Here is an 18174-nt window from a genome sequence, read left to right as displayed (position 1 = left end):
TTGGAAGAAACGTGCGGGTGCCTGATCAAAAATGTGTACATTTTCAGAGAGTCAAATGTTGCTTGTTTTATCATATAGTTATAAACAATAGACATACTGGTTAAGACATTTTATGTTGTGGCATTTGTAGGGTTTGACATTGTTTACTTTCGAGACAAATGGACAGGCATAGCCTGTAGGTCATTTCAGGGCCCATAGACGTCTACGTATAATCGTCAGGGCTTGTTACGAAAGTCAGCGCCTCAGCCATATTGGATGTGGCAGACCTGCCCTAAAACTAATGCTAGTACATTGAATGCATATCTTAAAGCTTTTATATATATATATATATATATATATATATATATATATATATATATATATATATATATATATATATATATATATATATATATATATATATATATATATATATATATATATATATATATATATATATATATATATATGGGAAACCTGTGATAAACATGTGACATACTCATATAGACAATTCAATTTGAACATTTTCAGTATGTTACACGCAAAATGCAATCCAATCTCTTCAACTTCGTAACTGTGATCATCTCCAACCCTTTCTCTTCATTAAGCACTTACACAACAATGAAAGTCAGATACTGATTTCATTTTGTTTGTTCATGCTTCAATTACTCATGGAAGGTTACAACCAGTTTGATTTAATGTTTGTGTCACCTGTGCCTAGCATGTGAATTGTTGGCAAATTAAGTAGATTAACAATGCCCAATTACCACGTCATGTTTGTGTGTTATTCCCCTAACCTACAATCTGGCTTTGCCAGTTTGGTGCTTAACGATGAAGCTCAGTCAGAGATTTGTCAACAACAGCAGCAGAGCTCAAATGAGTGCAGTCATAACCCCCACACTGTTTAGTTGTTTGATGTACTGTACATACCTGAAATACAGGTTTGCTGGTCTTCCTGCTGGGCATTTCTGCCTTTGTGCTCTCTACTAGACGTGTCATCGTCGTCTTACAGTAGATGTTCCGCTATTTTAACCCCCACCATGGCGCACAGAGATGGCAAAAGTACGCACACCACATATAAGTACAGTTGATGTACTTGTAAAAAGACATATAAAACTGTAAGTACAGACTTTAAACTGTATTTATGTACAAAAGTAAAGTATCTTGCTACTCCAAATCTGTTACCATATTCGCTCATGCTTCATGGTTCATGTATGTCCTCGTCGCTGTGTTTTTTTTTATTTTGGTTGATTTTACCTTTCTCTATTAATGTCTTTTTTTACATTGTGCAGTCATTGGCAAAGGTTGAAAAAGGTAACAAGATGATTTTTATGGATTAATGAGCATACAAATACAAATACATATATCTGTTTTCAAATGTATGTGGAGTAAAAGTAAAAAGTTCTCAGAACAAAATAAATACTCAAGCACAGAATATATATATACATTTTTTTTTTACAGTAACAAAGTATTGTTATTAGCCAGAAGGCCATATGTTTTTTAAACCAAGGGTTAAACCTATTCCAGTGTGTTTGGCTTTTTATGTTTTGTTTTATTGTTTATTTTAATGGATTTAAGTCTGTCAATAAAGATATCTCTCATATTCATCAGTACTTAGTTACTTCCAACCAGTGTGGAGCGGTCGCAGGCATTTGTCCTATACCACCTCCTCCCATGGGACATTCAGCTGTACAGAAACATTCGTAATGTATGAACAGTACCAGTCAAACATGCATTCTCATTCAATAAAATATAATAATAGGCAAGGCAAGGACTATACAAATAAATTATATTTTCTTTACATCCATACAGAACATACTGAATCTCAATAATGAATACAAACATGAGCCTGTTACAGTTTTTTAACCTGTAGCCTACCAAGCAGGCTCACATTTACAAGAAGTTGGATAAATATTGACATCAATCATTATAGATGGTAATTTATGGAGAAAGTACTCAAGCATTGAAAGTGGTTTGGGTTACATCAGATTACAGCCTAAATCAGCCAGAAGGTTCATTTTAGAATGATAGTGTGTTCTAAGAGCTTTTGAAATGAATTGAATTAATTAACAGCAGAATCATTAGAATATTGTTGGAGCGCTTGCTTGCAGTTGTAGCCTATAATTTGTAATCACACCTGTAATTTTGCATGTGTAACTTAAAAAAAAAATTGTTTTTATCACAAGTGATATCCAAGAATTATCACGGTGTTTGTAAAGTTAGCGTAGAAAAACAAAACCAAGATTTTTGCATGATAGAGAACATGAAACAAAAACAGGCAGCATGTTTTTGTTTCTTTTAATGAAACAATTATTTAATTAAATGTCATCTCAGCCCAGTCGGTAATCAGGCATGTTAACTGGCACTCTGTGTCCAATCATGTGATTAAAAAAGTGATTTTACATACAGCCCATTCGTTTTTGTTTGTTGGTTTGTTTGTTTGTTTGTTTGTTTTTTTACAACAAAATGTTTAGCGGTCCTGTGACTGGCTGGTGACCAGTCCAGGTTGTACCCTGCCTTTCATCCCAAATCAGTTAGGATACACTTGACTCCGGTACACCCAATTGAGGATAAACAGAACATAAAATCAATGGATGGATGTTTAACAGTCTGGTAGCTTTACGGTTCAATTAATTTAATTAATAAATTACAGTAGATTCACTCCTGTGGGTATCCACACCATTTTAATTGCTACAGATGATGATGGAATGCAGGTGCAACACTGCTGTGGGATAGTTTTGAAGCAGTCAGTTAATCAAATGAGGTGCCAATCAAAAACACACCATGCAAATGAAGGGTAATGTAAGACATATAAATCAGAGTCTAGATTAGACACCTTATTTGCATGTGAGAACAGTAGCACAAGTGAATTCTGTTCATTTTACTGTTATCTTGTTGGCTGCCACTGTGTGCAGCACTGTAGTAGAGATGGCCTGCAATCCGGCTGTCACAATCGAACCGCAGTCATCTAGATAAGTTATATAAAGTTCAGTCAGTTACAGTAAGTGTCAGGCGTGTAGACTCATCCACACTTTTACAAGTTAGACAAGAATGATTGCAGTGATAATGTTTTTCCCATATATACCAGCATGCCACATTGTAAAAGTAACAGTTTTAGTAAGATAAAAAGGAATGACCAGCTTTATTTGGATCAAACATTAAAAAACACATTCATATACACACACTGCAAAAAATGCAGCACACCAAGTAATATAAGAAGTTAAATTACAGCATGTTTATATTTGACGACATTGTTTGCCTTTTTTCACATTTATACAGTAATCCTCGTCCTTCTTCGCACAAGCGGCCTCATTCACAATATTATCCATTTGACATGTATCAACATGTCAACAAGATCTTCATTTGGGACTATCTGATTCTTAATCATGCAACACAAATGGGTTCTATTTTTGTAGACAATGGCACATCTTCATTTTCATCCCAGGGCAAGTTTAGTTTACAGTGTTTGGGAATTTGGTAGATCAAGCAGCTAAAAGCAGGTCTAAGTTGTGCCACAGGTGGTGAATTTGATTGAGGACCAGGCAGACAGATTCTGCGCTCTGCATCATCGTATTTCATTCATGACAACAGTGTGCATCAAACCCGCTGAATTTATATATATATATAACACCCCTTAGGCCCAGCTATTCGGGGGTGGAGAGTTTACACATGGACACAAACGATCAGTGTGCAAGGTGACCTCCCACTGCCAACTTTATAGCGGTGATCTGTGACCGCCCTGGTCAACTTAACATCATCCACAAGTGGAAGTCTGCTTGCAGTTCCTTATAAGCATTCTTTGCACACATCAATCTTTTACATGGACTCCAGACAGTCTATTTCTGCTTTCACAATTCCAAAGACTGTGCGTACCTCTCCTACACTGAATTTAAAGGGAATGAGTGGAACCACTTTCATTGGCCAGAAAGTAAGTCGGCTGTATTCACTCCCAAAATAGAGCTAATGCTACTTTTGAACTGTGCCTGTCTACGAACAGAAACCTCCACCCATGCGTACAGGTGGACTGTGCTTTGGGCTAGACTTGCGCTGGGCACAAAAATAGGGCCCAATGTGTTGCGATATACAAGATATTTTCATTTTCCCATGTTTTCGGCAAAAGTACGATGTCACAGTTTCAAATAGATCTCATCAAGACCCATCAAATTGATCAAAATAATGCAGCATTGAAAACTATAAAAAAAAGAATAGAAAATTATTTCTCTGACACCTTCCATCCTCTGGCGTTCCTACCAAATTTGTACACGAGTCTGCGCCCGTCTACTCGTTCTAGGATTTCCCTTTTGTAGTAATATCTGTGACAAAAAAGATGCACAAATTAGTGAATCAGCAGATAGATTTGAGAATGTATCAATCAATCAATCAATCAATCAATCAACCAACCAACCAACCAATCAATCAATCAGTCCCATTTTATTTATCCGGATTTACCGAGGTAGACTCCCCACAAAACTTTAACACACGTCATTGTGTGCATTAGCGCTTATATGTCAGTCACTACAGGCCACGTCTATGAGAAATTTGGAATGAACCGTAAGTTGATTCAGTTTTAGTTTTGAGAGTTCAAGCGAAAATAATATGCTTTAAAAAATAAATAAAATATTGTTTTCATAAGGAAACGGGACTTTTGGAGTCTCCAGACCACCCATGGTATAATCTTAGTTGACCAGCCAATTGTACTAGGTTAGGACTTGTGTCAGTGCTAATGTTACTAGTCAGAGTATAAGTGGACCCTCTCAAGTGGAAAAAGTTGATGGTTGATCAATTCTGGTTTTGAAGGTTAGCAAATCAAGACCCTCTTGCATTTAGTCTATTTTGCAAGACCTCAGTTCAGTATGTAAGTGTGGTTTCATTTATTTTGGCTATTTTGTGTGTTTTGGTGCTACTTATTCCAAATATGATGGGCAGAAGGATACAATGGTGGATGATAGCTATAAAAAAAAAAGTGATGACCAACATAGAAGAGGAAGTGGCACATATTGCAAGTTTGGAAAGCAGTACATGGTCTGGAGCTAGATGCTTAGTACAATGAAGTGACAATGAGGCTGGCCGCACACCAAGCAGCATGACCAACCTGCGTGAACTGTCACACAGCGTGTGGGGTTCTGCAACCACCGGCCACTAGTCTTGCTGCTATCACCACTGTATGGTGCACGGCAACGTCACAGATGTAATGGCCAATAAAATATACCATATTATATTACATGAGCAACAACAAAAATAAGTTTCAAAGTAAAAAGTGAGATTAAGGTGGCCGCTGCCAAGCAAGCAACAGAAGCCAAGTGAGAAGGAGCCAGATGGACGGTCAATGGAAAGACAAGGCCTTGCGTGTTATCAATTGAGGAAGTAGTTGATATCGAGAAAACATACCAGTGGATGGACAAGGCTGGACTCAAAGACATCACTGAGGCGCTAATCATGGCAGCAAAAACAGGCCCTAAACACAAAATCAATCGAGGTCGGGGTCTACCACATCAGACAGGAACCCAGGTGCAGGCTGTGCAAAGAAGCCTCAGAGACGGTGAAGCATATCACAGCAGGGTGTAAGATGTTGGCATACGTGGAGCGACACAACCAAGTAGCAGGAATAGTGTACAGTAAGTGAAGTCCTAGAATCAAGATGGCAGACACCTCCGAAGGTGGCCAAGAAAAAAACAGACCAAGATCCTGTGGGACTTCCAGATCCAGACTGACAAACCTGTGATTGCCTGACATAGTGGTGGTGGTATCCGAAGACCGCAGATGTGATCGATATAGCAATCTCGAATGATAGCAACATCCAGAAAAAGGTAATATGAAAAGATAGAAAAATACCAAGGACTGAAGGAAGAAATACAGAAAATATAACAACATCCCACAGATGTGTCTTCTGGTGAGGTAAAGTAAACACAAAAAGGAAAGGAGAACTAATGGCCCAATTTTTACCTCCTTGTGGTTTAGTGTACATTAAAATTATGGTCACCATTCAGGTCTATCGCTAAAACCACATCAATTTGCAGGGAAAATAAATGTACTACAGAACTAAAGAAAATAATTATTTGAATGAGGATTAACTGCAATAAAACATCAAATAGGATGAAGACATCGGATGACAATTTAAGGACATTCAAAACAGAAAACTTCACCAACAGTATTGGTCAGTATGTGTTAGCTGTGTTACTGTACCTCATTGCCCGACTAAGCTTCTCGTAGGTCATGCTGCTGTTGTTTTTCTTCTTTCCCCACAACTGTGCCACGTCCTCTGATTTAAGAAAGCGAAATACCCCTTCTGTCCGATCCTCCCACTTGATCAGTCCTGGATTGCATTCAGGATGTAGTAGAATGTCTCTTATGAATTCCCACAAATGGGTCCCCCTTGGATCTGTTTTGGATAAATCAAGATTCAATAGTACGGGTGAACTTGCAAGCATTATATTTGGAAAAGGTCAAAATAAAAACTAAAAACAAACAGCTAAATAGACAAAGGTATTGGGACACTGGACCATTAAAGAAGTAAAGTACCACTGATTGTCACAACCACCTAAGTGGGGCGAAATTCATTCTCGGCATTTGACCCATCACCTCGGGACACATTTGGTGATCTAACCCCCCAATTCCAACCCTTTAATGCTGTGTCAAGCAGGGCGGCAATGGGTCCCATTTTTATAGTCTTTGGTTTGACCCGGCCAGGGATTGGACCCCCAACCTCCTAGTCTCAGGGCACACTCTATCACTAGGCCACTGAGCTGGTCACTAGGCCACTGAGCTGAAAATGAAAATGAGCTGAATAATATTTAAAATTGCTGTAAAAGGTGTAATTTTGGGAGTCTGTCTGTAGGATCCATTCTTTTTCCGCTTATTCTGGATTGGATTGTGGCGGCAGCAGCCTAAGCAAGGAAGCACAGACTTCCCACTCCCCTCTCCCCAACCACTTTGTCCAACTTTTCCGGGGTGTCCTGAGGTGTTCCCAGGCCAGTCAGGAAAGACAGTCTCTCCAGCTGTCCTGGGTCATCCCCGGAGCTTCCTTCGGGTTGGATGTTCCCGGAACAACTCATCAGGAAGCGTCCAGGAGGCACCATAACCATATGCCTAAGCCACCTCATGTGGCTCCATGCACGGGCGCAACGGCTCTGCTCTAAAGCCCTCCCAGGTGACCGAGCTTCTAAGGAAGAGCCTGGACATCCTGCAGGGAACCTAATTGTAAAGTACCACTGATTGTCACACACAACTAAGTGGGGCGAAATTCGTTTTCCGCATTTTGACCCATCCCATGAGGGAGCAGTGAGCAGCGGCAGGGGCCGCGCTCGGGAATCATTTGGTGATCTCTTTGGCCACTTGTATCAGTGATCGTGTGTTTTTGGTCATGACCCATAACTGGTGACCATTAATGAGAGTGCAAACATAGATCATCTGTTTTTTTGAGACTTTCCCCTTCCAGCTTAGCTCTTTCTTTACCACGACAGACTGCTCCAGAGTCTGCATCACTGCAGACACTGCAACAATCTGTCTCTGTCTCACACTCTATTCTACCTTCACTTGTGAACAAGACCCCAAGTTAAGTGAACTTCGCTATCTGGGGCAGGATCTCATCCCCAACCTGGATAAACTGTGAAACCCTATACAGTATAAACTCTTCATCATACACATATTGTACAAAATGCCCTGCACTCAATTATTAGCAACTTTTACCAATGAACTGATGGGTTTGAAATTACATCAGAAGGTAATGGAAAAAAGAAGCAGATATTATGCATGGTACTTAAAAATAGACACTCCACATGACATGCAATTTGGAGAAACGACCAAAATGCTGGTGCATTATTTATACAAAAAAAAGTATTTAGGCCTACTATAGACTCTTAATACAACTTTGGTGCGTTCAGGTCTGGTTTGCCTTAAATTAAAAAATTATGTGGCAGGCTGATCTCGGCCCACAAGGCTTGAGTTTGACATATAAAAGGTCTAGCCAAAGATTAATTAACAGCTTAAGAATTATCCCAATATCTTTGACTATACGTGAATGTGGGTTTATATTCTTCTTACTGTGTTTTTTGGCCTGTTGATGATGCCTGTTGGTCATTTTTATTTCTGGGAAACAAAGATTAGGTGAAAAAGTGAATATGTTGCTAAATCAAAAAAAAAAAAGAAGTTTTCTTACGATATTTACAGAATATATTTAACATTTTACCAGGGCTGGAAGGGGTAGGTGAGACATCTGGTACAGGAGGTTGAATCGACAAGTCATGACCATCTATATCAACATAGGAAAAAATAGCTGATTGAAATATGCTTTTGTAACTACTTTAACTAAATGTATTATATAATGAATACAATCCAGTCACACATCTAATTTAGACATTTACTGTACCTGCTGGTGGATAGTGTACTTCTGAAAAAGGGTAGGAAATGTCTAAATGCAAACAAAAAACATAATGACAATAATTAGGACAATTATATTTTTACTTTACAATACTATCTGTAATTAATGAATTCAAACTTGTTTTCCAGCCAAATTTCATTTCTTACATTCTGGTTTTAGCTCCTGTTGAGTGATTTCCACATGGTATTCTGCACATGGATGAGAGGTCATAAGAAAATTTATGCAAAGACTTTACTGGTATGATACCTAATTCATCACCCCATGTCCAATGTTATGAAAGTCAGAAAATAGATTTTTATTATGGTATTATTTGTTATTATTTTTTATTTCATATTTTATCAATAAATTCTATGTATTGTAGCTCTTAGTATACACATGGCATTGAGTGTGCGGCTTGAAAATATGAAAACATAAAATAAGCCAAGCTATTATGAATCCACCATCTATTACGATACAGGAAATGAAGTCTGTCTGTATACTGTATTGTTGGTTACACAGAATTAATACTTCTTTATAAAACGGCATACATGTCCAAAAGGAAAATAAGCTTCTTCCACACTGCTAAAGAGAAAAATCAGCGCATAATGTAAAGTTCCAGCATGCCCTTTAAACCTATTTTATGCATAGTTGCATCACTACATGCAGGGCCATTTCTAGCTTTATGGGGGCCCTAGGCAAGATGCTGTTTGGGGGTCCCTAGTTTGCCAAACGACAATGAAAAGATTCCTAACCCTTAAGATGGTCTTTTAAAATACCATAATCTATTAGACTCTATGAGCAAAACAGACTACAATTAAAATTAAACGTCCTACGTTGACAGTTATTTTTACATCAATAAATAAATCAGCTTTTGAGTGTTTAGAAAAATATTTAATTTAAATAAAACACAACAAAACAAACTCAGTTTTAAAGTGTCTTTTTAAAGCTTGCACCCAATTACAAATTTGTCTCTTTTAAGCATTTTCTACAATAATTTACATATTATATTAGTTAAACTAGGGGCTGGTCAAGGGAAGGTTAACATCTATAAATAAATGCCCGAGGCTAGCAAGCTGGCTAGCAAAACAAATAAACAAACTTGCTCAAATTAAAATAAAATTGAGTTTCGCCTCCAACTATCCATCACCAACAAGTGCCAACTTTTCTCTTTTGAGCGTTTTTTTTTCTTCAGTTTTCTTCTTCTTCCGTTTTTTTCGCATTACTGAGATAACTTTTTGATGCCGGTATAGTGTTTGTTTTGTTAAGTGCTCTCGCTAACGGGAAAGGTAGATGGGTAGCTGTCAATCATTCTCACACCCTTAGTGGCTAGAGGCTCTATGTCACTAACTGTGTGACACAAAAACACCAGTCACAGCGTATCATCACAGTTTATTTTATTTATATCCTATGTTTATTTTTTTAAGCATAAAAGGCATGTAATAAACAAATATTAGAGACAGATAAAGACAGGACATTTTTATCGTCCTCAGGTAAGACTACACATAGAGCTTGGGTGCCCTAGGCAGTCGCCTACTTGGCCTACAGCAAGAAACGGCTAAGACTGCACGCATTTTGCAATGCCTTTGATGTTATGTGTAATCGAACCTATTCGGTGAAATCGGCAGATGCTAAGGCCAACTGGACTCTCGTATTTCTAAATTTATGATGGTCGTAGTTTTACTTTAAATCCTATATAAAAATCAAATGATTCCATGATTGAACAAGAACATTTGAAATTTTTTTTTTTTTTTAAGGAAATAAAAATAAAAATGTAACTAAATTAATTGGCTGGGGTTAAACCTTTCGTTACAACTTTAGGTTCCAACTTCAACATGTTCAGCTCATTCCAGGTCATTGTATATCATTTCACATCATTCTAGGTTTTTACATTCAGCCTGTTAGCCTTCGCACGCAATGGCATGGCTCAGGGGGTAGAGTGGTCGTCTCCCAGCCCAATGGTTGTGGGATCGATCCTCAACCCTTATGACCATGTTGATGTGTCCTTGAGCTAGATACTGAATCCTAATTTGCTCCCAGTGGACCTGGCAGTGGCTTCCAAAGCAGAAGTGTCCCAATGGTGTATCAATGAATGGGTGAATGTGATAAAGTACTACCAATATATAACCGTAAGTGCACGCCATTCATCTATTTCTCCAGAAATTACATTATTTTGTTATTTAATGTTAAACAAAAGTTACAATAGTGACAGCCTGATTGGTTGTGGAGAAAAGTCAAAATAAGGCTGTTATCCGTTACTATCTAGACTTATTTAAAATAACATATTTCTTTGTGTTATTTTGGCAGGTTTTTCTCAACGTCCACTCCCAATGTAATTAATGCTCCTTATTGCCAGTGACTAATGTAAGGAAACTTATTGATGTACTGTCAAACTACTGAATGTTAAAATAAAAACATAACATTTAATAAAATAAAGATATAATCTTCTATGGATAAATGAGTCTCTTTCAAGTGGGGAAGCTACACTTACAATAACTTGACAACTAACCCTGAGCATGGAACAGCCAACAATAGATTAAAATGTAAAGCAATGCCCAATTAACATTACTACAAATTATAAAACCAAATAGACCCTCCTCTGGCTGATTGGTATACTGCTCACTCTCTGAGGGGAGAGAGGCTAATTTATTGACTTAGCCCAGAAAACGTTGTAAACATGTCAAAAGAACAAAACTATCCAGAGCACAGCGAAGAAAAAAAGAGGAGGGAAGAACAAAAATACAAGGTAAAATGGGAGCCAGAGAGGTGAAGTTGTTGCTCCTTTTGGTTTGTACAGTTAACACAGTAAGTTACTCGCATGATTTGTCAATGTCAATAATATATATATATATATAGGGATGCACCATATAAAATTTTGCCCAGGGTGTAATTCATTATGATGTAAATGATGTTCATATTGGCATATGCTTAGACAGTATGCTACTCGAGCTTAAACAAAAAGCCTGTGTGAATTTATTAGACCATTACTTTAAGTAAACTTAGCTAGATTCTTAATTAAACCATGTTCTTTACGATAAACCACGTTTAATTGTCTCTATATACCACTGTTCAGTGAAAGCCCGTTCTGACTGTGACTTTACTTTAAACCCCACTTTTAAGACACGCACCGGCCCACTTGAGCTGTGTTATGCTGTGGAAGAGAATGGGTCCCAGGCTCCCTGCAGCATGGACAAAGTCCTGGTAGGTCAGCTTACAGAGCTGGTGGCCATCCATATCGAAGTTTTGGAAGGGGATGTTGGAGGCATCAATCTGATTTATGTCCATGACCTGCTGCAGCCACTCCCACACTTGATATTTACTCCAGAATTGAGGCTGGGAATCATGAGGCCACTGGCAACTGCTGCTAAATCCAGGCATCACTAGTGGAACTGGGGGGCAACCACAACATTTATTACGTTGTGATTACTTCATAGGATCATCACATCACATGTTAAAAAGGGCAGATGTGGGTGTACAAAGTCATGGGTGAGTCATACATCTCATCTCACCATCAGGATGATAGTAGTTGGTCAAAGCCCAGTGGTTAGTGGTTAGCTGACTGTCCAGAGCGGTGTCTGAAGTGATGCTCATATTGCTGTAACACACATTCACCATAGCCAGGGTGCAACAGGAGAAGAGAATTTCAAATCTGAAGAAGTCAAGTAAATCCATACACAGTACAGTCTAATCAGTCCTTCTGAAAATGGTGTGATGCCGTGCCAGTGGGGGTGCGTGTTGTCAGAGAGGACAAGGAGTTTTAGCTCCTTTGCAGAAGTGTTCTTACAGCAAGGAGAGTTTGGGTGTGTGGAATATTTTCGTCTTAATGAGAGGGTGTAACAAAAAATAATAATCAGTACCAAAACATATCAGCAATTGAGTTTTGATTTGTTTTATTGTTTTCACAATTTTAGCAGTTTGTTCAGGTAACATTAACAACATGAGAAGTCTCATTGATTGTCCAGCGCATTCGAATGACAATATTCTCCTTATTACATACATATCAGTGTACCATTTAGCTATTTACTACATGCTATTGTTTCATTTTTCAGAACTAAAAGTGAAATTAGATCAAGCTCTGAGGATATTATAATAAATGTAAGAGGTAAGTATTCATGCTTAGAAGTATTTAACACCCGTTGCAAATTTTATTTACTTTCAAAAGATTGCAGGTTGGCAGCTATTTTAAATGAACCAGAAAAACAAGGACAATTTAAGAACAATTTTAACAGTTCAACACAACACTTATTAAGTGTCATTATAAGTGTGAGTGTTATTTAGTGTTATTTTTTTTAACTGATAACCTGTTTTTGTTGTTGTGTTTGTTATGTTTCATACTCTTTCATAAGCAACTGAATTTGCTTCTAATTTAAATACTATAGATTGCACATGCAAAATGGCCAAGTCTTCACAGACATTGTAAACCATCTATATGGCAAATCAGAGTTAGATATGCATGCCGTTTTATCACAGTGTAATTAAATTAAAACACCTGCTGAGAACTGCAATGACATTCTTTTCTCTTCCCGTCTCTCTTCAAGATCTGGGTCACACCTTTATAAAACTCACCTTCACTTCAACATAAGAAACAGACCAATCTGGCAAATCTGGTTCCAACACAGATGGCACTGATTATGGTTTTTCCAAAAGGCAAACCATCATGCCAAACAAGATCTTCAGTTATACAGGACACCGAAACCACAGCTGATTTAAAAAATAGAAACATTTAGCATACTGTATGCGTAACAGTTTATATTGGTCTGTCATTATAATGATGAACAGAAGTGTTACAATGCGCAACCAAGGTTAATGTGAATACCATGTCACAAAAAACACAATGTTTTAATCTACAATTCTAAAACTTATTTACATGCTTGTATATTTATTCCCTGATAAACTCGGTGTCTTAATATATTGATCTGATTTCTCAATCTGACACTGACATATTTATGATTACAGTATAAAAGTGTAAGTACAGACAGCTGTAGTGAAGCTACTCCACAAAATAACAAATATATATATATATATGTATTTTTTTTTTTTTTATCCCTCAACTGCTGAAAAGCAATATAATTTCCCATAGTTAAAGCCATCCATTTTCAGTACTGCTTATCCTGTTCGGGGTGCTGAAGCCAATCCCATCTGACTTTGGGCCAAAGGTGGACTACACTCTGAATTGGTTGCCAGTCAGCCGCAGGGCACATATTGAAATGGGCCACCATTTGCACTCATATTCACGTCGTCACTGAGTGGGAACTGACTGCCCATGCTGCCTACACTGGCCAGCCGAACGCACCCCTACACCATTCGGTGACTACCGGTTAATTAATCGTTAACACACACACGCGCACACACACACACGCACGCACGCATGCACACGCACACACACAAGTTTGTTTTACTATCTTTGTGGGGCCATCTCATTGACATAATTGACATAATGCATTTCCTCGCCCCTTCCCCTAACCCCAACCATCAAAAATTAGTGCCTACCCCCTAATCCTTACCCTAATCTAACCATAACCCAATTCAAACCTGAACTCTAAAATTAAGTCTTGGCCCTAAACTTGTGGGACCCAGCAAAATGGCCCCACACGAACAGGTGGGCCCCACAACTCTGTGAAATCCCGAAATGTTGGCCCCACTAAATAGGAAAACAAGACCACACAAACACGCACATCTAATAATGCAAATAAGGCATTTTTTTTAAATGGATGAAACTGGACTGTTTTAACTTGAATCATTTTCAGTAATAATATCCAATAATATTTTGGTAGCCTACCAGTGCAGTAGATTGGTCCAAGCAGGCCCACAAGAGGTCTCACTCCCACCTTAGTTGAATGATGGTCATTAAAGTTCCCTCAGATTACAAATACTCTTAGCGCAAGGGTTTACAGTAAGGTAAGAGTTTGAACTGCTAACCGTAGGTGCTTCCCACTACAATGAATATTTAATCCATCTAACTTCCTTAAACTACTCCAGTTGGCTGTTCATGCTTGCGTCACACTGGTAGTTATTTGCATAAAACATGCACACACACACCTGACACACGTTTTATATTCTCTGTTGGCTCAGCTCCCACTTTTTTTTCTATCACTCTTTCAAGCAGAAAAGCTTGTGAATAGACTTACTCTATTTGACATACTTGGATCCATTTCCACAGAGAGAAAATGGAATTGATCATATAGCTTCTTGAAATAATGCTTAATCTTTAAGAAGAAAAAAAGGAAACCCCTGTGTTGTCATAAAGCACATTTTAGTTTCTGTTTCATCTTGGTAAATGGGGTGCTTTAAGTTCCTATTTACAAGTCACTTATCTAAACAACAAAAGTGGTGAAAAACGTTTGGTGAACTTTGAACTGATATTTATTTGTTGTGTATTAGTGATCTGTATTTACACAGCAAACCTGCTTATTAACCATCAATGTCAACATTGACTACAGTACAGAAGATTTACCGACAAGTTAATCTTCTCCAGTAAATGAGCTCACAACATTACAATCACATGTCAAATCTTGAAATAACTTCTTTTGCTACAGGTGTGTGCGTGAAAGAAAGGCTGAAGCCAGCAATTACTGTACTAAGCACAGTCAAGGAAGTATTTTCTGTATAATATTTTTGGCGTTAGACCAAAAGCTTGTTGCTCCAAAATAGTCACTCATCTGGAGACCGCAAAAATGGCATGTTTGTTCAACCATTAAAGGTGCATTGTGCCGTTTAAAAAGGTCATATTAAAGCTTTTTCTACACCATGCATGCTCCACCAATACCTATAACTATGGGTCAAAAATGGACCGATCCTCTACTTGGGTTGATTTGACCCAACTTTGAGTCAAGAAATGGGTCTTTCAGCATAAAAAAACCCATAAATATTGGTCAGATGCTTTACTTGGGTCAAAAAATTGGGTCATTTTGTATAAAACAACCCAGAAAGTTGAGTCAAATTGACCCATAAAGTGGATCGGTCCATTTTTTATCCATAATTGGGTTACTTTTGACCCAATTGTTTTTAGAGTGCAGATGAGTACGAAGAGCCCTGACTGTTTTATTCTGACTGCATCTCATCTATTATCTTCCCTTTATAGTAGAGTGTGCGGACCGCATACTCCACAGTTTTTTGGGGGAGAGGTGAAGTTTCTTTAAAAACATTTTTTAACATCATTTGAAGTCATATCTTCGTTTGTCAACTGTGGCTGTCGCTTTAAGATCATGCACGTACGCGCACCATGAACGAGCCTGACACATATATTGCAGTTACACTTTGGGCCAGAGGTGGCAGTCACGAGTAAAAAAAAGTGACAAACCTTCCTTTAACATTGCATCATCAAAGAGAGTGAACCATTTTCAACACTTTTTGTTGGTGAATAATTTGTACTTTTTTTTTAATAACACCCAGACATGTGGACTGACCAGTCATACAGATTTTTGAAAAATACTAAATTGGCCACATTGTGTTGGTTTTGGCCTGACGCCAGTTTTTGTCCAAATGTGACCAATCTGATTTTTTTTCTTTCTTCCTTGTTTCCTTGTTTCCTTGTTTCCTCGTTTCCTTGCTTCCTTGCTTTCCTGTTTCGTTGTATCCTGCTGCTTTATTTTTATTTTTGCGCTATTTATCTTCCTTCAACTACTTCTAGATTTCTTGACAAATTCAAACTATTCCAACTTCGACATTTTCACCTCATTCGAAGTCATTGGATATCATTCCAAGTTATTCAATATCATTCAACATCATTCAATATAATTCTGAAACATGCAATTTCTCCAGAAATTGCATTCTTTAGTTTATTTGTAGTATTTTGGAGCCATGTTTCCTTGCTCTGATGGAGATGCTTTCATTGAAAAGCAAAAAAGAAAAGAAAAAAAACACTTTGTACTACACTATTAACAGCATGTTTTCAAATCTTGATTGACAGAACCTGATTGCATCTCTTTCAATTTCCATTCATCCACAGCAGAACATGAACATGATGTGTTAAAAAACAAAGTCTTCAAATCAATACAATAATCAATTAGTTGGAACTCCTTTGTTCCTGTCTAAGTGCACTGTAACAAATTGACTGTAGAATTGACAAGAAATAACAAACAAAGCTGTAAGCTTGCAGGCACGGGGAGAACATGCAAACTCCACCCCTGAAGGCCAAACCCCTCACTCGATATCACACCCTCAGCACTGGGAGGTGTATGTACTAACCAGTCATCCACTGTGCCGCCCTCGTTGTAAAATCAATCCCAGTTCTGCAGCCGAGTGCATAAATGAATGTTAGCTGTAATGTTGCCTGCGGAGAAATGCGATGTGAAGACGATGCAGACCGCCCTCGCGCTAAAATATTACTCACCAATTAGCTGAAATGTTGTCCTTGCTCCATGACAATACAGGGTCTGCTATTTGTTTTTTTTCTCCTCTAGAGAGTCCTACACTCTAAAATGGGAATTGTTGAACCAACTTAAGTTTAAAAAGAAAATTGTTTACCAACTTAATGCAATTGCTTTCATTGGTAACACACAATTTAATTGAATTAATCCAAAGTGAATATATTAAATTTACTGTTCATTAAATTTAATATAGCCTATTCACTTTGGATTGACTTATCTCAATTGTGTGTTACCAATTGAAGTGATTTTTGTAAGTTGGTCAACAATTTCCTTTTTAAACTTGAGTTGGTTTAACAATTCTCTTTTTAGAGTGTATACCTGACAAAATCCGACAATCTTTACAGTATTTACATGTAATCCACATATATACATGCCAAAACATAGTTGTTGTAAAATTTACAGTATTTGACATGCTAATTATACAGCAAATTACTGTGCTTTGTTTTTACCCATAATGCTCTTTGTTTTGCCCATAATGCACGTCGGTATACAGTTAAATATTGTAAAATAAAAAAACAAGACGATGCTGCCATTTTTTTTTTTTTTTTACTGTATATTTAACAGAAATGTGTTACTGTGTGCTTTTGGCAATTCTGTGCTTGTAACTTAGCAGGATGAGTTTGCAGAAGGCCAATTTCTGTTCAAGCATGATTGTGCACCAGCACATAAATGGTTGAATGAGTTTTGTGTGGCAGAACGCCAGAGCACTGACCTGAACCCCACACGTCACATTTGGGATCAACTATAGAACAGAGATTGTGAGCCAAGCCCATTCATCCAACATCAGTGACATCTGACCTCACAAATGTTCTTTTGGATGACCAAACAAAACATGCTCCAAAATGTTGTTGAAAATCTTTCCAGAAGAGTGCAAGCTGTTTTAGCAGCAACGTATAGACACATGTTCACATACTTTTGTCCAAGCTATCGAAAACTCTGCAGGGCTTGTGTGTTGTAGAATCATGCCAGGCTCAGCGTCCGACTTAAAAAAATGTGTTCAATGTTAGCAGGATTTATGAAAATCCAATTTTGTAACGCATATTGCTCGTAATTTAATAGTAACAACAACCAATTCTACTGGTTTGGCTAAGTTTGGCAGAAGACCTGCTCCCGAGTTATAGCTTGTGTGATATTTTCCTGTAGTTGTACATCATCTGTTTGTGTTTGTTTCCCCCTTACTGCACATCTAAAATGTGTTATTTGCCACAGAACAAATCAGAATCATGTTCCCCCCATCTGATTTCATCGATTGTTGTGCTGGTTTGGTCGGATTTTGCAGATGTCCACTGGGTGATGAGCAACAGGGAGACACAATGCGAAAGAGATCCAAGTCTGTCACATCGACTCCACTCCTTGTGAGTCAGCGTACAACAGGCAGCGATCCATTCAGACACAAGACAATGGCATCAAATTGCTGGCGTAACAGACAATGTCTTCTATTTTTAAACACTGAGTCACATACTGTGGAAGCTC

At 37.9% G+C, this 18174-nt stretch overlaps 1 protein-coding gene across 3 annotated transcripts; it reads right to left on the bottom strand.

The window, feature by feature from the left end:
• Positions 1-1963: 1963 nt before the first annotated feature.
• LOC147176476 (ETS homologous factor-like) lies at positions 1964-14261 on the bottom strand. Of its 3 annotated transcripts, XM_086072559.1 has the most exons (9): positions 14112-14261; positions 11842-11927; positions 11461-11721; positions 8503-8544; positions 8345-8386; positions 8165-8227; positions 8020-8064; positions 6163-6358; positions 1964-4292 (listed from the first exon to the last, which is right to left on the bottom strand). In XM_086072559.1, exons 2-9 carry the CDS (start codon positions 11921-11923, stop codon positions 4193-4195), a joined length of 831 nt encoding a protein of 276 aa, XP_085928685.1. In that variant the 5' UTR covers positions 11924-11927; positions 14112-14261; the 3' UTR covers positions 1964-4192. The 3 variants fall into 3 exon arrangements, with proteins under 3 accessions (XP_085928685.1, XP_085928684.1, XP_085928686.1); XM_086072558.1 differs by lacking the exon at positions 14112-14261 and having other exon boundaries at positions 11842-11947; XM_086072560.1 differs by lacking the exons at positions 8503-8544; positions 14112-14261 and having other exon boundaries at positions 11842-11947.
• Positions 14262-18174: the final 3913 nt, after the last annotated feature.

The sequence above is a fragment of the Leptonotus elevatus genome, chromosome 4 (assembly GCF_054856555.1).
Source record: "Leptonotus elevatus isolate MCC_2025b chromosome 4, RoL_Lele_1.0, whole genome shotgun sequence".
NCBI classification, from domain to species: Eukaryota; Metazoa; Chordata; class Actinopteri; order Syngnathiformes; family Syngnathidae; genus Leptonotus; species Leptonotus elevatus.
The sequence above is the reverse complement of the archived record's forward strand: the minus strand, read 5'-3'. Positions and strand labels throughout refer to the sequence as shown.

Bases quoted from the DNA above. Each gene is read 5' to 3' on its own strand.
- LOC147176476 (XM_086072558.1), bottom strand. From the start codon at position 11,947: ATGGTGAATGTGTGTTACAGCAATATGAGCATCACTTCAGACACCGCT. The intron at 8,387-8,502 runs GTAAGAAATGAA...GTTTGCATTTAG, and splicing joins ACAGGAGCTAAAACCAGAAT to ACATTTCCTACCCTTTTTCA. The intron at 4,293-6,162 runs GTACAGTAACAC...TTTTTGTCACAG, and splicing joins AAGCTTAGTCGGGCAATGAG to ATATTACTACAAAAGGGAAA.